Below are 24,695 nucleotides of genomic sequence, written 5' to 3' on the forward strand. Positions count from 1 at the left end.
ATGCAACATGACCACTAAGTCCGCCATTAAGGGTGACAAGCGCTTTTGAACGGCTTTTCCTGTAATGATGATGATACGTTCGCACAAGCCGGCCGCTTTCCGTTCTCATTTTGCTCGACACTGCGGGAGATCGACACTTGAACCCATCCCGGAAAGCTCTGGGGTCACACAACGGCGTCTGTGATGCCGATTTGCTGAAACATAAATAATGGAATTGCTGTCAGGCCCGGACGGCGGGTGGCGAGGGTGGCGGTAATTGCTGTGTTTAAAGGCTCCGGGATCAGATCGGCGCCACGGGAGGTTGGCTTGGCTCCACCGCCGCCTTGTGTGTGTGTGTGTTTGCGTTTCACTTTCCCGCACACTTTTTCAGCGCCACGGGGAAGCCCCGGTGAGCGCGACAAGGCTCCGAGAGCGCCGGGCCTTTGGGCGACACTTAAAAAGATTGTTGTGCTCCGATGCGATGCCTAATGTTAAACAAGACTGCGACTCGACTTCGACAGGCTGAGATGGGAATTGTCCTATTTACTAGATTACTATAATTGTTCTTTTATTCATTGGATGTATTCATTCCTTTTTTGTTGTTTGATCTACTCCCTTATTCACTGCCAGCAGAGATTCCCCATCGGCAGTGGTTTTTCAACAATATTGTTTTGTGACAGAACCTCCCAAAAGAGACAAGAGACTTTCTTTGTAACAGAATCTTGTCCAATCAAACTGGAGTACATCAAGAAGAAGGTAGTCAGAATGAGTTCAAAGCTAAACTAAGAAGGTGGGTCGGTAGTCTGCGTACTTGCGCTACGCTGTTGTTATGGAGGGCCAAAATCGCCAAAATGAAAAATAAATGACGACATAAATAAATAAACAAAAACTAAAATATATATAACCATGAATTAGTAAAAATACAAAAACTAAAAAACGAGATTTCAAAAATAAAAATAAATATAAAAAAATAAATAAAAATAAATGTGACCTCTATTATTTTGTGCGGGTTATCTTTAGGTTCATTCTTATGAATGATCAAAACTGCCAAAATTAAAAACAAAGAAACGGATAAATAAAAAAAACGTAAGTGAAAATACAAACTTATATAAAAGATTTAATTTAAATGTAATGAAAAAAAATTATACATGGAAATAAAAACAAAAATATATCCATAAATAAATAAATAAGAGTAAAAAATAATGACAAAAATAAAGAAACGAGATTCGAAAAATACAAATAAACATAAAAATAAATACAAAAATAAATATATAAATATAATTAAATACATCAATCAATAAGTAAAAATGCTCAGCCCTCACATTTATTTATTTTTTACATCGTACAGATGCTCTGCCAGGACAAAATGTTATTCAAATGAGGGGGCGGTCCTAAGCGTGTCTGCCTTTTATTGGTCGAATGAGCGGGTCGCGGCAAACAAGAAAGTCTCGCCGGCGACTACCTTGTCCACTGTCACCTCGACTTGTTGTCGAGCAACTCAAGTCGCCATTAATATGTATTTTTTTTAATAACATTTTTGAATTATACTTTTTATATCAGTTTTTATTTTCCCTTTTTAGTCATGTATTTATTTTTTATTTTGTCAGTTTTGGTCCGCCATAGCCAAACATTATGCTGATAAAGAGTCGCTATGATGCTAGCTGCAGTACATCCTCGTGGTGGTTTTTGTTTTGTTACAGAGAGATTGAAAGGAACTAAGATAAAGCAAAGCAAAATTAGCCAAACAACACCACAACCACCTATGGCAAGACATACTGCACTTGTATTATTTGTGAAATCATTTCATCCTGAAAGGTTACGCTAATAACAGAAAGCCTATCAATGTAAGCTAAGCTAACGATGCTAGCTATAGGTAAAAATTCCCACAGACAAACTCCAAAATTCTGTCCAAAGTCTTTCCAGAAGAGCGGAAGCTCTTCCTCCCACATCTGTTAATATTTTTGCTCAACTATTATGTCTGAGTCTGGTTCAGAAATAATAAACAGCGTTAGTTTTGTGGTCTGTCTCTTCGGAGGGGGGGGGGGGGGGGGAATGTGGACGTTCTTGAACAATCTGAGATCAGAGCCTGACGTTACCCGCCCCCGGGTCGCAAGCTGCAATATTATGATTCATCTCCGCCGTCTTCCATCATTCATCACTCTGCCCGGCACGGCTCCCCCCCAGGGGGAGCTCGTCGGGCCCCCGGACCTCCGCTCGCCTGGCGGCCAAAATGTCAAACTCCATGCGGAATAATTGAACAGGCTAGAACTTAATATAACATGGTAGTCGTGCTTGTCCTACCGTTGGTTCTTTCCTCTTCTTTTAGCGCTTGCGCGGTGAGCAACTCAGAATTTGAGCTGTCAAACGATGACATTTTTTTTTAATTAGATTAATCACATCTTAGAATTTTGATGAATCACAACTAATCGCTTAATTAAAAAGGCTTTATCAAAATGTTTTGCCCGCCAAATTTAAAGAGCGCCTGTCATGAGTTAATTTTTTTCGACATTTAATGTTATGAGGATGTGCACACGCTTCGCTCATCCTTGTCATTTCATATTTTGACATGAACAAATATTCTGAATGTCATACGCAAATATTTATTAAATGCTGTACTTTAATACATGTAGTTATGTTTATTTCTCAAACACAACCTGTGCTACCTTTAACGTAACCATCCGCTGTCAGCTAAAGGATCATCTGGGGTCAAAATTATAATACATGATTAATGCGATAAATACAATTAATTACAGTCAATACAAGTTGACTTATTTACAAGCTAGTTTAGCTGGAGCAGCCTAAAACTCAATTTAAAGTTAAAAATAAATAAATACAAATACAACAGGAACTGAAAGTCAGCCATTTTCAGCTATTTCTGGCAAAATCCAGGATCCCGGACTTGAAATTTGGCTGTTGTGTCTATTGGAACAAGATGAGCAGAAAATGCCCCAAATTGCACAGGAAGTCGGCCATTTTGCTTTGAAGCAGCCATTTTGGAGGAAGAAAAGATGAACCCCCTCGACACCAGCGTCGCTGGCCAACCTAAAATTGCATTGGCCTGTCAATCATAACAAAATATATGAAAATGTTTTAACGACGCACAGAAATGAATAGAAAGTCGGCCATTTTGCTTGGGAGGATTTGCCAAGAAAAAGTGTTTGAGGGCCAAATTCAAAGTTTGAAAACACCAGTTTCTCTGATAGATATACGCAACTATCATAACACGCACAAAAGAAGTCTCAAGGACCTATGCCTGAAACAGGAAGTCAGCCATTTTAGGTGGTCTCCGGAGCAAAACCACAATAGTGAGCGTCCGTGTTGTCGTGTTTGCTCAGCCATTCGTATAAGCACATGAACAACGCAAATGGAGCTTGAATGCTGGCGATGGAAACACTCGCGTTTTCACGCCCGGTCACCGCAAAAGCATCAATCCCTCGCGGCCCCGCTCTGTCGCCACCGTTCCCTACCGACGGCCTGGATGCTTATCACCAGCCGCACGCTCGCAGCTGGCTCCGCGCGCTGCCAGTTGTTGAGCCGCGTATCGCTGCCAAGCTGCGCATGACTGAAGCAACCACACATACACACACGCGCTCTCGAACACGTTCACATCCAAAGCAGAGCGCCGCCGCGGCTCGCGAGGCCTTGAAGGCTGTGATGTCGTCGACACGTGTGTGCGCGCGCGTCTCGCTGCTGAGGCTGTGATTTGGCCGCTTGGCCGCCGTCCTGCACTAAACGTCCAACACCGTCTCAGCGTAGGCTCTGAATATTATCCCTGGTAACAGTTATCCTCCAATAGGTGCAACATGAGTCAGTTGTTTTGAAAAAAAAATAAAATTGTAAAATTGTGAAAATGCGCAAAACGGACATGCGACTTATGCCCGTTTCCATCTGTTCTTCTTTGGCGAATATTGAGAGGGGACTCCGCCGCTGTAGGTGGCGCTATACACCATGATGTGATCCACCAGTAAATTAAAAAGAAGAAGAAGAGGAAAGCGACTGTGCCATGCGCTGACGTCGTATGAGTTTGCTTTTGTAATTATTGATAATTGAATCTGTTTATTGTCGGTTTGAAACCTTCTGCAAGATCCGTGGAAGAAACTGAAAACGAACCCTTCAAACCTGAGACGAGGAGTCGAGCAAAACCAGTTGAGAGTTGCACAAGTGTTTGTATAAAGACGTTCCTGATTTTAATCACTTGTGTCCTGGGGCTGCTTTGCTACATCTGACGCATCTTGAATCGGTCCAGAATCACTTCCTTCTGTCCGACTACTTTTCATACGTTTTGTCTTAGCTCTTATTCAATGCATCTGACAAAGAGTTTCTTTAATCAGTGCGGAGTCGGTTACTTCTCCTGGACCACCAAAACAAAAAATGCCTGATTTTCATTAGTTATGTCCTGGGGCCGCTTTGCTACATCCGGCACAGAATGTCTTCAATCTACGCTGCTTCTTCTGTTTCGCCACGAAAACAAAACAATACCGGATCGTGATTGGAGTTAATTTAGGAAAACCGTTTGTCAGGTTTTTCTCTTTAACGGATAGGAGTGGACGATTCCGCCTTTTAAATGTCATGAGATCCGAATGTCTTTTGTTTTGCAGTCGTGGCGTCTCCTGTCCGCTATTAAGATGCTGCAGTGTAGCAGTTGCCTCATTGATTTTGCAGGTTTGTTGTTATTGAAACTCTGAGATCGATGCCATTCGGGTCTCAGCGCTTCAGAGGCGTGTTGTTGTTGTTGTTGTCGTCGGTGCCAGTCACTCGCACCCCTGGCCAAGCGAGCGTCGTGCGGGTGCCGCATGCCGACTGATGAACGGAACCGCAGCCAGACGGCAGCAGGCTGTGTATCATTAGTTACGTTCCATCTTCAATTGGCAATCAAAAAATTTGAAAACATGAAAAAGTGATGGATTCTTTTTGTTCTTTGCTTTTTAATCGGGCACAAATAAAGGCCTCATTTTTCATGTTTTCATTTTAGGCTCAAGAGAAAAATACAACCCAAAAAAGGAAAAAGCCACCGCAGAATATTGACTCGGTCGTGTTTATGTGAGTCAGAAGTTTTTCAATGAGCATGAATTAAGAGTTAAAGTTTGCACAATAAGGTCGGGTATGTGGCACCATAATGTTGCAACTTGAGGGAAAAAAATGTCTTCTAATTCTTACAGAATCAACGTTTATCTAAAAACATGACAAAACATGAATAATTTCAATTAAAAAGCATGACAATTAAATCTGATTGATGAACGGAACAGTCCCGTTGCTAAATTCGAGATACAAGCCGATGATCAGCTGTTTTTGCTTTGCTTTGAATTGAGAGCTCCAACTTGAGATACAAGCGCCGTACGGTGGTAGGAGCAGTTTGGCAGCTAACACGACCGGTCTTTTATTTTATTTTGAGATTTTTGTGAAAGAACAATAAACAGGTTCAGCAGGCACGTGCTAGTAAACGTACGCCGGGACGTGCGCCCCCCGCAGGTTTCCTTGATATTTCCAAACCTGTAATCACGTGCCAACAACCACTGCTCGTTAGCGCGCGAGACGATCGCTCTTGGCAACGGTGAGGGGCGCTTAGCGACAAAGCTAATAGCAATGAGGACACACAGGCTATGATAAATGTTGAATGAAAATATGGAACAGCAGCACTGGGAGGGTGGGGGTGTGGTTGGGGGGGGGGGGGGTTAGTAAAGGGCACTTAGCCTCGTTATTGCACAGTCATCACAAAAAAGACAAAAGAGCATAACGACGCAGGCGGTCTGCCAGCCCCCCCCCCCCCTAAAAAAAAAGAGAAGCAAAGCAAGAGTGGAATGGATTTATCTGTTGGCCTTAAAAAGGCTGCGGCGCCGATGAAAGAATCATGAGATAAACAAACTGACTGACGGCCTCAGACTTGAGTCCAGTCACGCCAGGCCCTCTAAAAAAAAAAACACATTTAACGGGATTTATTTGCATGAAGGAAAATGTGATCAAAAACATACTTATAATCCTACAACGTGGATGACATTCATATACATTATATATTAGAGGTGTCCAAATTTGTGCATTAATTAATAGTTCTTTTAAAATGCCACCATTTTTTTTTTATGAGCGATTAATGACTTGCAAAGCATGTACTGGGAAAATTTCAGTTGCAAAGCAGCAGACACTTCAAAATTTTGCAGTAATAAAAGTCATAATAATGCAATATATTTGTGGAGACTGGAGTCAAGTTGAATTTGCAATTTTAAAAATGTGCCAAATTTCCCAAGTTACTTCATGATTAGATAGCTGTTAATATGGAAAGAATCAATGTCTTACAAATGCAATTATGCCATCTAATGGCAGAAAAATGACGTCAACAGAAATCAATATCAAACCAGTTTTTTTATTTAAATATTTTATTGTACAGTTTATTGTACATTTAGAACAGATATAAAATGTGTGATTAATTGATAGTTGAAGTCATGCGATTAATTACAATTCAAATTTGTAATCGCCCGACACCCCTATTATCAGGGATGTGATTTGACCAAAGTGAAATTATCTGAAAATTTGACCAAAGTGAAATTATCTGAAAATTTAGCCGGGGGTCTGGGGGCCGCTGGCACCCAGCTAGGTCCAGGGCAGTGCCCAGTGGGGGGGGGGGGGGGGTGGCGGGGGAGCATGAACAAATAATTATATCATGACCAAATGAAAAGTAACTCATATTAGAGCATACCACAAATGTCTTTGTTATAGCAGAAGATGTTATCTGTCGGAGTCATGTGCATACACAATGAACTACTAAAAAAAAAAAAAAAAAATCGATTTTTTTTTTTGGGGGGGGGGATAAAAAAAAGCGGAATTCCGCGAATTAGCGGAAAAATCACATCCCTGTATTATTTATCGTATACATTTTTCTTTTTTCTAATAGATTTACGATGGCTATCAATTATTCGTAGATTTTCGCTATTAGTGGGCCGAGCCAATTACAGTCGTACGTCCCAATAGCAATATTATTCATATTGAAGTACGTTACTTCGAGGTCAATTAGTCCTCAAACGTTCTGCTTTCTCATTTTTGTTCAACAATGAGGAGGTTTTGTTCTTGAGTGCACCACTCCAGCGTCCCCGCACAAAAGACACGGATCCGTCACATTTGCGGGTCAGCGCACCGGTCCTTGCGACACATCCATTTTCTGGCGCGGCCTCCGCTCTCTCGCTCCTGACCTTCAAAGTGTATGGATTTTTGTTTTCCCGTTGGGTGAACAGCACACGCTCCGAGGAGACGCAGGGATCCGCTCAGGCCCGTCGAGTTGATGCGGCGGACAAGAGAAGCGGAACGCAACGCAACGATGAGTAGATGGCGGAGAGAGAGAGAGAGAGAGAGAGAAACACGTCCGCATCAGCATTTTCTCCACCTGAGGCGACTGGATAGACGGGCTGCGGGGCTGATGTAAGGTGACACGTTGCCGGCAACGTTGACGTCTATTTTGATTGCTTTTCACGGACATGCTGTTCGACACGGAGAACACAATCGCTGGTGTGTCTTGATGGCTGTAAAGACAAACCAGCATAGATTTTGTTACCTGGCCGGTCAGGGTTTATACGGAGAACATTTGAAGAGACGGTTGGTCGGCAATCCGATCTCGGGAAAATCAGTAGTGTTAATAATAATCATTTTTGTTAGGGGTGTCAAAATTTGTGTGCTAATTTTGAGTTACAGGTCCTTTAATGCCACTCATTTTTTTTAACGTGCGTTTAATTTCCGCCCCTTGCTTGGAAAGTTTGAACGCAGCCGGCACGTCCACGTCAAAAGCAATAAAAAAAAAAACGTGATAATAATGCATATATTTGTGGAGACTGGAGTCAAGTTGTATTTACAATTTTAAAAATGTGCAGAATTTCACAAGTTACTTTATATTAAAGATTAGATAACTCTTAATATGAAAAGAAAAATGCTGTGAGCTGTCACCCCGCCTTACAAATGCAATTATGCCACCTAGTGGCAGAAAAATGACCTCAACACAACTCAATATCACACAGTACAGCTTTTTAATTTTAATTTTTTTTTTAATTATTATGAAATGACTGTATCAATGACTAAAAGATGCAGCCATATGTCTATTTGTTTAACATTTTTTTTCACTTTTATGTTAACAAGAGTATGAAAACTTTGAAAAAATATTTTACTGTCCATTTAGAACAGACATAAAATTTGCGATTAATTGTGAGTTAACTATTAAAGTCATGCGATTAATTATGATTACAATCCATTTTCCACTTTGATGTTAACAAGAGTATGAAACCTATTTTATTATGCATTTCATTGTACATTTAGAACAGATATAAAATTTGTGATTAATCGTGAGTTATTAGTGAGCTATTGAAGTCATGCAATTAATTACGCTAAAAAAAATTAACCGCCTGACTCCCCTAATTTATATACATATAATGATATAACGGTGTTATGTCTTCTTATTTTTTTTCTTTTTTTGGGGGGGAAGATTTTGATTCATTGGTTGACTTTGACGGATTAATTGCTCAAGCAAACATTGGACTGACGTTTATATGTTGCAGGAAAATATCGGTCTTCTTTTTAGTAATAAGACGATTGTTGCCTTCTTTTTCATACCAAAAATACATTTTCATTCAAAGCAGCACAATGCGATGCACGAATTGCTAAGCCAACAACAGCAGATGCAATCAAGTGTAAAGGTCAGGGACCTTTACGCTGATGAACAAATGTGTGTGGTCGCCTTTTCAACAATAGTCACGTTTTCTTTTTTTACATATCGGAAGGGTTTCAAAGAATAACCGGATGCAAGAGATGTTAGCATCGCTAACATGTTTGTCTTTTATTTCAAATGAAGGGAAATTTTAGATTGAGGATGGCGGCCTTTCACGGTTGAATTGCTGACGCTAGGACGCACGAGGGCCCGCCGTGACATTTATGGTCGTTAAAAAACGCACACTTCTAGTATGGTGCGTCCTGGGATCATAAATGAGCTTTAATGTGCTTTCAATAGGCAACAGAAGAGGTTGCAAAGTGCTTTTATCCAAAGCCGCCGAGCACACCATCGCAGCCTCCATCGAGGTGCCGTTCGCTTGATCGGGTTACAATCGTTCACTTGGGCTGGAAGCGGAGGTGTAAAACTATACACCCGTAATGCCAGAGATTGAGTTCCAGCGCCAGGCGGCCATGTCGGACTATTCATTTGAACAACGCGGGCGCAGATAGCAACGCCGCGGCATCGATCCACGTCTGCCGCTCTAATTCCATCCCCGTCTCCGATATCTCCCAGATTGGTGGCCGGCCAGCGGAGCCAATCCATCACCACGTATCGCTGCGCATCCAACAATTGTTTTTGGGCTTAACTCGCTTCCTGATGAAGTTCATTGATCCTCTGAGCCGCTACGCTGACCGCCCACCTCCCCCAAGGCAGGAATGATTGGCTGGATCCAAGCGGCCGCATCGGCCATAATCACTAAAATGGGATTTCAAATGTCACCGGGAAAAAAAATTGCCCTTTTGACTTTATTGCTCTTGACCTGCTATTGGGTGGAGGAGCTACCTGCTATCAGACACACACAAGACCGGATAAATGGACATTTTAAGGGATTTCCCATCTTCAAAAACAGTGTTAAAAAAATGGCTATGTAGTAGCTGGAGGAATTGTTTGCACCAAAAAAAAAAATGAAATGTAGTTGACATATCAATCAAGAAGAGATTGAAGAGGAGAATCTTTTAACTCATTTGCTCCCCAAAACGTATAAAAACGTTCTTTTAAATATTACCATGCCCCCAAAGACATATTTATACGTTTTTTATGCTAGAGCATACAGAAGGCTTTGATGCAGAGGTGGCTTAAAGCAATGGTAGTTATTATAGCAGTATAGAAGAGTATAAGAGATCAGCCAGGGCCATTTTGCAACACGCTCTTTTCCCCACTGTTTTAAACAGATTTATGAATTATGATGAAACTTAGCTGTATTATAACGTTAATTGCTACAAAACGGAAACAGATAGAAACATACTTTTTTTTTCCTGATGAAATAAGAGACTCTAATCTTTCTTTTGGTAGGTTCCATGTTTTATAGCAATAGAACACAATATTCTGTGGGCCTTGCAAAATCTGTCAAAATCTAGTAAAATAGCCGGGAGCGAAGGGGCTTGCTTCAGTGAAAATTGCTAGGAGTGAATGAGTTAAGCCCCCAAAGACATTTGTAGTAAACATTTGGTAGGCATGTCTATCGCAAGAATCCATGCCCAAAAAGACCAATCAATTCTGACCATTTAGAGTGAAGTGGCCATGTTAGAGTTGTTTGTCCGGCAGTCAAAGACGAATTATAGCTTTCTGATTTTTATTTTCCATGCTTTCTGCTATTGTGGACATGTGTACCATGTTATCATGTTGATCCGTAAAAATAGCCGCGGGGACTTTTTTTATTTTCTTCCTGAGCACTAGTACTCAGTGATTGTTTGATTGGTCTTGATCCCGAGTACAAATGTTTGGCTTTGGTGGAAATCTGCGCTGGACTGGGGCGAGCCATTGGAGCCATTTCTCCCTCGCTCTCTGGGGTCATTGGATTTCGCCGTAAAAGCCTTACAGACGTTCTCGTTACGCTGCTAATCGTTAAGCCTCGGCAGGACTTCCTTTGAATTCTTTCAACCGCCGGCGAAAGAATCAATTTTTACACCCCGCTGGAAAAATAAGCCCAAATATAGCAGTTTTTTGTCATGTTATATTGCAATACTGTAGATGAGGCCCAAAAAAACAGAGTTAAATATAGAAGCGTCTTTTTCACAAGCGCACGGGCATATTGCTAATACTGTTATTTAGATGCTCTTCAGCAAACAACAATGACTGGCTTTCCTCGCCGGTCGGGTCTTTGGAGAAGCGATGCTTTTGTGCGTGGCAGCCCTCCTTCCAGATCAATTATTCCCACTCAAATAAGTCGAAGCGGCCATGAAATATTCAAGTGGCAGGCAGAGCAAGGGGTTGAAAGCCTTCCCCTACGCGGGGGTGTTGTATCTCTTTTATTTTTCATGACCGTAGAAGGACGCTTTGGGACGGTTCTTTTTCCTTTTTTTTTTTTTTGCGGCTAATTCAGTCGGAAGCTCAAGAACGCGCTTTGTGGGGGGGGGAAAAAAAAACTCCCTACGAGTTGACCGAAGGTCAAAGCAACAAAAGCAAGAAATGAATGTCTTCATTTAATAGTCGTCAGTGGCAGAGAATGAGTTTTTATTCAAACACAATTATGCTTATAAAACGCAGTTTTGTCATCATTCACTCTCTTTATATTGCTCGCGCAAAAAAAGATTATTAACTTATTTGTCACTCGCAGTTGAAATATACGGGAAGATTGACACATGAAACAAAAGAGAGTTAAACATTGTTTAAAATACAAAACGTTTCACCAACTGGTTTAATGTTAGCCAATCAAAGTCGGCTATCTTGGTGCTAATACAGATTGCAAGACACCATCCGTGGGTTTTACGGAAATTAGCATAGACGTTACGGTAATAATAATCATTCAAACTACTGTGGTAGTAGTTAAAACATTTGGTGGAAGTGGAAAACAAACAAACAAAATTTGCTTTGAATACTGGCATTGTTATTAGCTACTCTTATAAGCTAAACATTTATTCAAAGGCCATATATTGCTCTAGTGTTTCAATTATTCCGACAGCATTGTTACATTAGCATGCTGTAACATAGCGTCAGCGTGTCAAACATGTTCGGCAAATATCAAACATTTAGCACCACTTATTAGCATTTCTTACTCAGGAAGTGTCCATGCAGGAAGGCTGCGAAGTGACCCTGTGGTCACCTTGTTGAAGAATTTCACATTAAAATCGCATTTTCTCGCTCAGTTTTAATGTCAGCACGATGGAATTGTGTTGTTAGCGATGTGGCTAACATCGGCAGTAACACCTAGCGTGCGTGTGTGTGTGTCGTAGAAGTACACATGCTTTTTGTAATCATTTATTCATCAATGTCATTAGCGCGCTAGGCTAGCTGGAGAGGACAATTTTGGGGTTGTTGTTTAAAATCAACGGCAAAGCTTGTAATAAGTGGCTCCGCAACACAGTTTGTGAAGCCAAATTTGCATTTTGCGCCTCATCAATGCACATTGAATAGCAAAACCGGGAATCAAATAGTTAGCATTTTTCCGGGTTGTAAAAGTTGTATTTGATTGCCAGTTGAGCGAGGAATGGTTTGTAGCCTCATTTTATATACTTTTTTTTTTTAATTTACAAGAAATTTATGTTCACTTCACAAGGACTTCAATGTTCTTCATGTTGTGTCGAGGATTATCTGTAAATGAACAAACTAACCTACGACCTGGATTCGAAACAAAATAAGATGTTGAACAACATCCTTGGTGGCTCCTCTCAAGGAAACGTCAAGAAGGAAAACAACTCGGTGTGGAGTGGGCAACCCGCTAATTGTCCTCGGCGCCGGCCTCTGGAGGGCCACTCGTCGAGCTCATTAGCGCCCCCTTCACGAGTGTTGACTTTGAGCCTCCCACTCCAAACGGGGTGACTCGAGCATCCGTGGCGCTTTCATCCTGGAGATTTAGCTCGGCGGAGGCGCCGCTTGCGTCACCTCCGGCTGTCAGAACAAAGACCATCCCGGAACGGAGGCGCCTTCCCGACGCTGGCGCGGTGCGAGTCAGAAAAACACGACAAGTCGCTTGACTTTGAACTTGTTCGGGACTGATTGGTGTGCACTCGAAAACAAAATGTTGCTTTTCCCAGCAAAACTCCACATGGACGGAACGGGCAGACGGACGGACTTGTGCGTGGCCGCTCGACTGCCTTTTCTCCACACTCACTTGTTGCTGTTTGATTTTGGATTATAAATCATTCAAACTACAAATATTGGACAAATTATGCTCTGGACCTCCTACAAAAAGGCTACAAGGTAGTAATGTGCCTCAGGACTCAAAGTTAAAAAATTTATGAAGCATTGGGAGAAAAAACTGTGATGGATAATTGAAGCTTCATGAAGCACTTGTGATATTTTTATAAAAAAATAATGGAAGCTTCACTTTCCCTTCACTAATAAATATATATATATATATATATATATATATATATATATATATATATATATATATATATATACACATAAATAAATAAACTAAATAAATATAGGCAGATGACAGGGTGGACATTTTTGGCTAACGTTAGCTGTTAATGAGCACAATGCGGACCTTCACTTGAACAAATGATTCCATTAGCAAGCTGTGTGTTGGATAAAAACATTTTGACATGACATGATATCACTATGACAGAGTGGACATGTTAAACCTGACAACATTCAACTGCACGCGCATTTTGAATACAGGCGTTACAGTGCCCCCTGTGGTAGTGGAGGCAGGCCGCTGCGATTTTATCCTGCGACATTTACAGGTCGCGCAAATGATCACATCTTCCGTTGACACGTTTTTTTACATTCTCAAAAACATGGCACGTTCCCAAGCGCACACCATGTTTGCCACAAAGACAGCGTGACAATAAAAAGGAGCACGCCTCCTCCTCCTGCGTTTATTCCTCCATCGAGAGCCCGCAAGTCATCCCGCCTTCTCGGAAGACTACTTTTGATTTGGCTAGGCTCGCCGCGTCCCGTCGACGCCATCTGGCAGGAGATGCCGGCTCGGTAAACGGTCGGGAGCGCTGCCGCTGTTTGATTAATCACGGTACTAACCGCGGAGGGGGGACGAGTCCATTAACCCGTTTCCCCCCAAACGTCGCGAATCGTCGCAGTATGCCGAGGCGGGGCACGAGCGGCGGCGCGCCAACTGGCCACAGACAGAAAAAAAAGTGTGGAAAGGGAAGCGAACACCTGTGCGAAGGGATTGCGGCGTGTCAACAGTGGAAAGGAGAAATGCGGCCGTGACGGGTCGGCTGTGCGTACAAAAGCAGGATAGCGTGAGAGCTAAAATAGCTTCAGTGTTTTTTATATGCGACGCATAACGAGCTGTGTGATTAGCATCCGAGCTTGCGTCCCGTTTCCAGCTAGATTGTTGCCGTCACAGGCCTCCAGCAAACATCTCCAACATCCGCGCATCACAAGGACGTCCACCATGAAAGTACAGTTGAACCTCACGTACTTAAATCGGTTCCGTGAACCCGTTGACAACTTGTTCATAAATCAAAGTAACAGTTACGCAATTAACAGTTAAGATGTTCCAGGATCATTTTGAAGATGGGGCTAAAAAATATGATTCATGTTCTTTTTTTATTGCCAGTTTTTTTTCTAATTCAGTATTTTGTTATTGGCAAACTAATCCCAGTCTGATTTTCGATTCCTAGCAAGCAGGTTCCAGTGGCAGTGTAGGTGAAGGTAAAGGCCGTCGTACGGCGAACGAGTTGAAAGCCTGGGTCGCGCTCTTGTTCAAATTGGATTCTTTTCACCAAGCTCGGGGAATTTTACCTTCGCATCGCCGATGTGTTCAAAGAAAATACTTGCAAATTGATAGGAAAAAAAATGTCTAAAGCATTTCCCAACCGTGGCTCAACCAAGGTCGCTCATTCTTGAATGAAACTTGCAAGAATCCAGCTCCTTGGTAGATGCTTGATATTTGTTGACAATAAGGACATGTCACACATTAGTGGCTATCCTGTTAACCACAAGGACACACATTTGGAGTGAGATTGTTATGCCATACCTAGCTCTGAGAGCAACGGACTCCACAAGTGTGTAATATTTAGGCTACACAAAGCTTTAATGTGACTCATAATTTTAATAAGCCTCAAGAATCAAGAGGCCACACACAAACACACAAGCCTGTGATTGTTATGCCAAACATGCCTACAGTGTTACTCATGTAACTTGTATATGCTTTCAGAATAAAACGGCAAAATAAACACGTTAACAAGGAATTGTTAGGGCACACTTGCGCCTCACGGCACCTTATTACGTCTCAAGATTCACGAGGTGATTGTTTTGACACATTTCGCTTTGAGACAGTTTTGACTCCATAATAGTGGGATTGTTTGGGCACATAGTTACGTGACTCACAAAACAATGTGTATCAAAAATCACAAGTCAAAATACAAGTGTGTGATTGTTCTGCCACACAGGTTTGAAGTAAATTGTGAAATGTGAAATTGTTAAGGCACATATATGCCCACATAATCTTAATATACAGTACCTTGAGAATCAGAGGCCAAATGGATGAGAGTGTGATTGTTATGCTTCACACATTGACAGCAATTTTTGTGATTTCACAAGCGTCATTTAAGGCAACAGCTTCGATATTGACTCTCATGATGATATGTGTGGAAAATAGCAAGGCCGCAAACAAGAATGTGTGATTGTTATGCCACACTTAGCTTTTGCTTAGCGTTTTGACTGAACGAGCATGTGCAACATTCACAAGCCTCACTTAATCTTAAATATGCCTCACCTCACCAACAAAAGACAACTTTGAGTCCACTACACTCGAGCTTGTTGCTTACCAAAAAAATGTTTCCCCTAAATCACCGTTAAAACACGAGGTTGCATACAGCAGATGCCTCAATAAAAATAAAACAAATAATCGTCGGGAAGACGCGTTTTGACAACAACACGCAGGAGTTGATTAAGATTAATGCAGCAGGTGCCGCCGCTTTTACTCATCTTGTCAAGATAGCGCTTCCCGCTTGACGTCCAACGGCCGAGTCATTTATAATCATTTTATAGTGTTGACTGCAGGGATGGAACAGGTAGTCGTAATTTGCAAAAACATTCTGCTTTGACCGCCAAGATGGACGACTATTTTTATGCTAGCAGCGATAGCTTGGGACGCAGGTACGACAATCGAATCGCTTTGACAAATTTTCAAGTTTCAAGTTGGCATAGCGTTTTCACTTGCAGTACACAAAAATATCAAATATTAATCAAACAGTCATGACCGATGAAAACAGATTTTAGTAGGAATTCCTAAGACAGCTTCAACATGTAAAACCTGAAAAAAAAATATTTTTATCACATCGTTTGTATACTGCGTCAATATCGTATCATTGGTTAGCTTGTGATTCCCGCCAATATGAACGCTGTCCCAAAATTGAATTTGTGACTTCCGTTGATCATAAACCAATAAGAGCCAAAACCGTAATAAAGGCCATTGTTGCGTTTTTAACTTCATAACTGGATTGTTAATAATGAAAATAACCTTTTGTGTTTTCAACTGCCCCAAATAAATGTATTACTGTGGGATTTGTCTGCAGTGCATTGTGTCTGAAAAAGAAAAGTTTGTTCAATGACTGTACCGAATGTGGGATTTTCGACGTGCCGTTGAGGGTTTATCGTTAAATCCTCCACTGATCTTGTGATGTCAGCCCATTGCATCATCACTTTTCATGTTTTTAATGGCCGCTACACAGCACTCGGGCTACTTGCAAGGTTACTTACTGTACACGGCACACGTCCAAGAAATCAACATTTCTTTTTGAGTTTCACAGCAGCGCCGGGGGGGGGGGGGGGGACTCAAGTTTTCTACCGGAGCGTTTATTAGCCAAACAAGAAAAGTCCAACAAGCAACTTGTGTTCTATTTTCAACTTTTGGAGAACCATTTGATTTGCGACTCTTTTTTTAAAACGTGTTTTTCAACAAGAAGTTGGCTTTGCTGCAGATAAATCTAATTGAGTCTCCCGGATTTATTGTTTCTATTCTTCTTCTTCTTTGCTAAATTCAGTTTTCCACTGCGCTCCGCCGTAGCGAGATATTATCGCCGCAAACTTTTCCTCCCTCTCTCTGTTGGTATTTGATAAGAAACAAAACGCTTTCCCAGCCTCAGAGAGCCGATGCTGGCGCAGATGAAGCCGACAAGTCGTTTGTACACAGCGGCGGCAGCGGCGGCCTAAGAATAGAACGAATGGAGGAGCACGTCTGTGAACCTGCGAGACGTAATGGGTACTACGTCTTGGTCACTGCTATTGTGTGTACTCTTCATCACCGAGGCTGTTATCTTTCGCCCGCACTTGTGAGGGGTGACCTCCTTCAAGGCTGTGAAGGAGGTGCTTGGTTTAAGCAGCGTTACATGAGAGGAAGAGCTTCGCCGCTATTATCCTTACGGCACGGTCGGTGGTCCTACAATAACAACGCCCTACGTATTATTAATAAAAATGAATGATATATGAATGATATCTTGTTAGCTCGTTAGCTAAAAAAAAATGCTAATGTTAGTTTGCGATCATGAAGACAAATTAACTCCATGTGCTAACTAATTTATCCGCGATGCAAGCTAAGCTAACAAGGCTAGCCTCGTAGCTTGCGTTGGATAGTAACTACTACTGTAGGCCTCACATTCGTTGCATAATGTTACCATTTTGCTTTTGGGAACTGAATGTGTCATATATGACAACATCCTGCGTATCATCAATTAAAAATGAATGACATCTTGTTGTCAGCTCATGAGCTAAAAAATGTTAATGTTCGTTAGCTGAGAAGGCTAATGTTAGTTTGCGAACATGAAGACAAATTCACTACATGTGCTAACTGTAACCTATCTGGGACGCAAGCTAAGCTAACAAGGCTAGCCTCATAGCTTGCGTTGGATAGTAACTACTAGGCCTCACATTCGTAGCATAACGTTATCATTTTGCTTTTGGGAACTGAATGTGTGATATATGACACAACAACATCCTGCGGATCATCAATTAAAAATGAATGACATCTTGTTGTCAGCTCATCAGCTAAAAAATGTTAATGTTCGTTAGCTGAGAAGGCTAATGTTAGTTTGTGAACATGGAGACAAATTCACTCCATGTGCTCACTGTAACCTATCTGCGACGCAAGCTAAGCTAACAACGCTAGCTCGTAGCTTGCAATGGATAGTAACTAGGCCTCAAATTCGTAGCATAACGTTCCCATTTTGCTTTTGGAAACTGAATTATGTCATATTTGACATAACATCCTACGTATCATCAATTAAAAATGAATGACATTTGTTGTCAGCTCATGAGCTAAAAAATGCTAATGTTCTTTAGCTGAGAAGGCTAATATTAGTTTGCAAACATGAAGAAAAATTTACTCCATGTGCTAACTAACTTATCCGTGACGCAAGCTAAGCTAACAAGGCTAGCCCCTTAGCTTGCATTGGATAGTAACTAGGCCTCACGTTTATAGCATAACGTTACCATTTTGCTTTTGGAAACGGAATGTGTCATATATGACGTAACAACATCCTACGTATCATCAATTAAAAATGAATGACATCTTGTTGTTGGCTCATTAGCTAAAACATGTTTGCTAATGTTCGTTACCTGAGAAGGCCAATGTTAGTTTGCTAAAAACATAAAGACAAACTAACTGCCTGTTTTAACTGTAACTTATGTAAAAACTAATGTATGGTGTATTACGACATCTATGACATAAACGTGCATATTTGTATTGGCAAAGCGTGTTTCAGAGCAACTGAGGATGAATCTGATGATACGAAAGCATTTTGCTAAATCCCTGATAACGCAAATCATTTTTTTTAATTTAATGACATTAGACTGCTTAGCATATGTCAACCTATATTAAGTTGGATCGGTTTTAGCTACATTAGTCGGCATCTCCACAGGGGGGTGATTGATGGGGACGAGGAATGAAACCTGTCACGGTGCAATTACGGCACTCTGACACGATGCCTTTGAAGGACAGAATGGCGTGCTGGAGGAGGATGAAGCGATTTGGAAAAAAAAAAGAAAGAAAAAAAAGGGCCGTCACGGTCGTGACTTTGTAACCAGACGAGAGTTATCTTCCCCGGCAAATATCCCGTCTGACTGGCTTTGTGTGCTTTCTTCATTACAAGTCAGCAGACAGCTCACGGACGATACGGCTGCTGCGTGTTCCATATTAATAGGACGCCCACCACGCACAAAATTACATTCTCAGCCAACACGGCGGCAGGACGTCTTTGAGAATCTTTGCCAACTGGCCCTTTTGCGCTCCTGTTGTTGTTTTTGAACTTTGGATCGACTGCAACGCTGCTTCAGGAAACCAACAACTTTGCTGTTGACAACGCTACTAGCAAATAATTATGGACTTTCAGAAACAATTTCTTCCCATTGAAAATAATAGAAATAGAATTCATCTATTCTTCAGGGTTACTAGAACTTAACTTACATGAACTGTATAATGTTATAAGAAACATTTTATGATTGAAAACCAGAAGTGTACAACAACTTTTATCGGAATAACTTGACTTTTTTCTTCTACTCTCGAATATGGCTACAACTTAACAGTGAATCAGAATGCGCGAAAACACACTGCCCCTAAGTGGCCCAATTGTGTACAACATGAACAGAGCTCCCAATAAAGGCACACACAAACAAGGGCAAGACAGTATAAAATTATTTATATAAAATCGATTTTGGGGACATTTAAAATTGATTCTGAATTGTACTAAATGAGAATCACGATTCTTATGAAAAAAAAATTTCGGCCACACCCCTAGCGCAAATGGTAAAAATCAGCAACGTCAACTGTGATCCCAAAACCCTGCAATCTAATTAAAATTTATCGTACAACCTTAAAATGTCTTAGAGATGAATTAATTTTAACAAAGGACAGGAAGTGCACATGCGGTGAATACTCTTTGTAACTTTAACTAACAAACCCAGGCTAAACTTCTCCCCAATGCACTTCAACTCACTTCCTTGACACCAATTACTACTTACCCATGGGTTTATTACTTGGGGCATTAAAAAAATAAATTAAAAAAAAGGATCAGGTGAGGGTAATTTATGTAGAAAAAAACACAAAAGGGTGAATTTGTGAAAGGTAAACTGCGACTAGGCGGGAGCAATCTTGGAAACGGGCCAACACGTTGAATATTTTCAATATTTTCCACTCGCCGCTCAGCTTTATGTCCCGACTCGCTCTCGGCATTATTATTCAACGGCTTCTCATTATTAGCCTGTCGTGCTAAGATTGTGAATGACACCAAACCCATCAGCCGCGTTTAGCGCCGGCGAGAAAAAGGAGGGCAGGAAATGAAAAGAGGAAGTTTCGATAAGCGAAATGACTCTGGATGATTCCGTTCGCCTTCTCATTGTGCGCCATATCGTTATGAAAGGTCACGAGTGTCTGTCACCAGCCCTTCTGTTTTCACTGAGTGGCCTAATCCCGCGCCGCCTCCCATTGTGCCGCTCGCGTATCTGATTATCTACAGCGTTACAAGTGGCCAGCGCCGTCTTCGCCGATTGTCGTGAGCACAATACACGCGGATAGCCGAGCTGACTGATTTGCCGGCGTGACGCTAGCAACTTCTTTGCAGGTCTGCCGAGGGGCGTAATGATATTCATAACCTTTCCTGTGTCCTGTGACAGCACATTTCCCTTTTGGGTTGGCAGTATTCAGGGCCCGAGATAAGAGCAAAACATTGCTCGCTCGGAATGTTGACGACTGAGCGAAGGCGGAATTTGTTCCAAAATGTTACGGCTTTCATTCGCGTGGCTCGAACTTTAATTGTGCCGGATTACGTACGGTAAGAAGCTGTTAGCTAACATTTATTTGACTGCAATTCTTTACAGCTGCCAACATATTTTGGTCATTTCCTAGTTTTTATTCAACCTCTCAATGCGTTCTAAGTGGTTATCCATTAGGGGTGGGAATCTTTGAATGTCTCACGATTCGATTCGATTCGATTCCGATTTTGGGGTGTTCGATTCGATTCGGCATCGATTTTCGATTGAGAATGATTTTTGATTCAAAATGATTTCAGTGACAATGATTTTTGCTTCAATTCATAGATGTTTAAGGAATCGTAATGATCTACTCCAGTCTGACTCGCTAATGCTAATTAGCGCACTACTCGCGGCACTTTTATGACTCAAAAGAACGGCTCCACGCTGCAAAAAAGCCAACTTTTATTGGAATAACTTGATAGACTTTTTCCTTCTACTTGCTAATGTGGCTACAACTTAACAGCGTGTCAGACCGCGTGGAACCACACTGCCCCTAAGTGGCCAAATCGGGTACAACATGCACTGCGCTCCCAATAAAGGCACACACAAACAAAGGGAAGACAGTATAAAATGATTTAAATAAAATCGATTTTAGGACATTTAAAATCGATTCTGAATCGTACTAAATGAGAATCGTGATTCTTAAGAAAATCGATTTTTTGGCACACCACTATGGTTTGTCAGGGATAGACCTATTATCCGTCGGGCCGATTATAGGTGCCGGTAGTTGCCATTTTGTCAAATAACGGCACCAAACTTTTTACGAATCTGAAGGCCGATATCTCACAGAGCGCTGAATGCTTGCGAACGTAACAAATTTTAGTTTATTTTCTCACAATGCATCCGAGCAAAGTGATTGCTAAAAAGCTAATGTTGTTCCTTAAAAGCTTTAAATAAAAATAAAAAATAAGAGCCATAACTGGAAAAAAAAAAAGATTCTACAAGTATATGTGTGATTTGAGCTACAAGTATGGTCAAGGAACAAATTCAACTCATGAGTCAGGGTACCACCGTATTTCCGAGTTTTGATTACTGCCGTAGTTGTTCGGTCAACCCAAAATCACAGTTTCCATTCACTGAAGCGCCGTGTCTCCATTTCGTTTAGCATTTGACCCTGATGTGTTTGCAAATCCGCCGCATGCCATTAAAAGCTTTGGCCCGAAGCCGAAGCCTCTAAATGATCGTCGCTACGCAAGCAGGAGCAGCTAACAAAGCGAGCTACGGCAATTAGCTCAATAACAAGCCCGGGGGAGGCACCGGCCGTGCTGAGATCAGACGTCGTCACAGCCAATGGAGCCAACAAACCAACAAAAGCAAACCCTAATTATGCCGGCGTCCTACGGCGCAACGCATTTTGCGGAAATGACTTTGTTTCGGTGTCGTCATTATTCTTAGAAATAAATAAGCGTTTTGAGGGCTTTCCTAAAAACGGGAATTTTAAAGGCCAGCTTCACTTAGCAACCTGAAACTTTGTAGGCGTGTTCATTGTAAGTCGGCCTGCAAAAAAATTCTCAAGTGGCCATTTTACGGTCAAGTGAGCCAATTCCACGCATTGTTCACAGACAAATAAATGATAGTGCTTTGAATTTTGGGGGGGAAAATTTAGCCACAAAAGCCACTTTTAACTTTGGAGCATCGTCAATTTATCTATCACGAGTAGGTGCACAAAAAAAGTCTGAACAAATCGTGCCTGAAAAGAAACAAAGAAATTTTACGCGTTTTAGTAAACTTCATTAAAAGTTTTTTAGTGGTAAAAGAATGAATAAATAAAATAAATAAATGATCAAATAAATATAAAATAAAATATTTAAAAAATCCATCCATCCATTAATTTTTTTTTTTTAATGAAATTAAAATAAATAATGAATTAGTAATTTAGATTAATTTAGTCTCAATAACTCAAAAAAAAAGTCTTCCATTTTGTTGAGTGGCCAATTTGAGCATTTCCTTCACACCAGCTTTGCCTTATTACCACAAATTGAACCCACAAATTGAAGTACACACGAAAGGAAGGTCATTTTGCACACACAAAAAAACGTTCATACTCCAAGTGCTCCAATTTGCTCCGTATCTGAGACCGCTCCAAATTTTTGCCTTCAGCTTCCATCTTTTGTGTCATTTTAGATTTTTGGACTAGCAAGACAAAATAGGCAGCAGAGCTTATCATTGCCGCTCACAGATGGCGTCGCCGTAACAATTGCGCTTCTTCATCCTGACCCGTCGCGAGCACACGACGGGCTCCGCATCGCCGGGACGGCCAAACGTGGGCGCAATCAGAGCCATCGGCTCACCAGTCTCTTATCGGGGACCTCCCGCGCCGACGGGAGCCGCTTCGCAATCAGATCGCTGCTGGCGGACGAGAAACGCCAGATGCAGACGGGCTGCCACTTTGAATGTGATTGGCCCGGCGGCGAAACCAAGCGAGCACGCCGCAAGTCGGACTGCTTTGCAAAGAGGAGCGTGTAATAATAAATAATGGCTTTGCTCCTTAAAGGCAGCCATTAGAGGACGTAATCATGAAATATTGCTCCTTGGATGCGAGTGGCGCAGCACTTCCTAATAACCCCAGCATGCATTTTTCACAACATCAGACCTACTTGGCGGAGAGAGAGCGCTCCCCGTTTTTTTTTTTATTATTATTATTTGATGTTGCTGGGGGAATTTGTCATTCTTGAGACGACTCTATCAGGTCTCCTGTGTTCCGCAAGCATTTTGAATTATTGAAAGTATCTACTTTGCGTCGGTGGCATGCTGGAGACACAACAAAGGTTCGTCAGTAGGAGATCAATCAAATTAGGGTTTCCGCATCACAGGCTTTTTTTTATCAACATTGTGAGCGGCACGGCAACCGCTTGTGAAAGGTTTCCTATTAAGTCAACAATAAAGTGTCCTTTTGTGGTGTTGGGAGCAATTTAAAGGCCATAAAAGGACTACATACAAATACTACATAAAAGACTACAAATTGGATACAAATTGAAAGCCCCTCAAGTCAATGCAATTTGGAATTCTATGAAATCAAAACACCCTCACTTTTGTCCCAAACATAAAAGTTGTTTAAGTTGGGAATAGGGTAGAATGAACTAAGGTGAACCCGCACAAAAGAATTTTCCCTGTTGTGTAACTGTACTAAAACATGTCAGCTACCTGTTTTAAGGCCTAAAGCGCCTGGCAAAACATGCCCAATTCAAACTGACTACGGAACCGACGCGGCTCCATTTCACCAATCAAACGGAATCAGGCCGTTCACATCACCTTACACATGGTTAGGCGGCATACAACAAAAATGGACATACTCTTTCCAAATAAAAAATTTAAAACAAATGTATTGTGCTAATAAAGTTAAATACAACTGACGTGTACTTGGGCGGCGATTCGTGTACCACTACAGGGAGCCCAGGTACCGGTACTCGTACCACAAGTTGACAAACATTGCTTTCAACAAGGATCATTTACTACTTTTTTAAATTTGTGCTCTTATCTTGGTACCTCACCCTAACAAATCCAGGGTTCAGCATAAAATACAAAATAATTTGACAGCATTTTGGAAGCGAGCTTTGTCATGTATTTTTACACAAGCCCAAAATGGCACACGTGCGTATCACCCTGGTGTTCATGCGGGCCGGTCTCGCTCCACGCGGATTAACGGAAGCTTTCGGCATCCCGTCGCGGCTCCCGCTGAGCCTCTCAGGAAATTTCAATGGCTTTCCCGCGTCATCCGGCGCCGATCTTATCAAAGACACTTTACTTCCTGCGCGCTCCCCCGTCGCCAAGACGTGCTGATTGCGAGCGGCGTAACGAGGGTCATGCAAATGTGATCGTCTTTGTTGGCCCGCAGCTGCTCCCGAGCGCTACGTTATCTTGTGAGATTCTTTCACGTGGGAGGAAACGAAACCAGCAGACGACAAGTGGAGATCAGAAAGCACGCCTCAAATTAAACCTTGCTCGGAATCCTCATTGGAAACCCGAACCATGGGTTGAAACCCTACTTTTTAACCAATAACCTAACTTAAAACCGTAACCCTGGTCGGAAACTCTAAAACCAGGCTTGAAACCTAAACTTGAAACCCTAAGCCTGGCTGCAAGTCCTAATTTGAAAACCCGAACTTCAAAAGGCAAATCCTGGCTTAGTAGCCTAATTTAAAACCTAAAGCCAGCCTTGAAAGCTTAACTTGAAACCCTAACATGAAGGCCAAACCCTGATTTGAAACCCTCCATCTATCCATCATCTACTGCTTATCCGGGGTCGGAAGCCCAGACTTCCCTCTCCCCAGCCACTTCAGCCAGCTCCTCCGACGGGATCCCAAGGCGTTCCCAG

General features: G+C 41.8%; 2 protein-coding genes across 3 annotated transcripts in view; both read right to left on the reverse strand.

The window, feature by feature from the left end:
• cdh19 (cadherin 19, type 2) overlaps positions 1 to 24,695 on the reverse strand; it is a 123,302-nt gene that overhangs the window by 89,080 nt on the left and 9,527 nt on the right. The gene's annotated exons all lie outside the window — the stretch shown is intronic.
• Positions 6,886 to 24,695, reverse strand: part of tmx3b (thioredoxin related transmembrane protein 3b) — a 79,823-nt gene continuing 62,013 nt past the window's right edge. The window contains exon 16 of the mRNA XM_077554795.1: positions 6,886 to 7,484. Coding sequence (XP_077410921.1) covers positions 7,416 to 7,484 — 69 coding nt within the window. The 3' untranslated portion in view covers positions 6,886 to 7,415. The remainder of the gene's footprint in view (positions 7,485 to 24,695) is intronic.

Source organism: Vanacampus margaritifer, chromosome 20 (genome assembly GCF_051991255.1).
Source record: "Vanacampus margaritifer isolate UIUO_Vmar chromosome 20, RoL_Vmar_1.0, whole genome shotgun sequence".
NCBI classification, from domain to species: Eukaryota; Metazoa; Chordata; class Actinopteri; order Syngnathiformes; family Syngnathidae; genus Vanacampus; species Vanacampus margaritifer.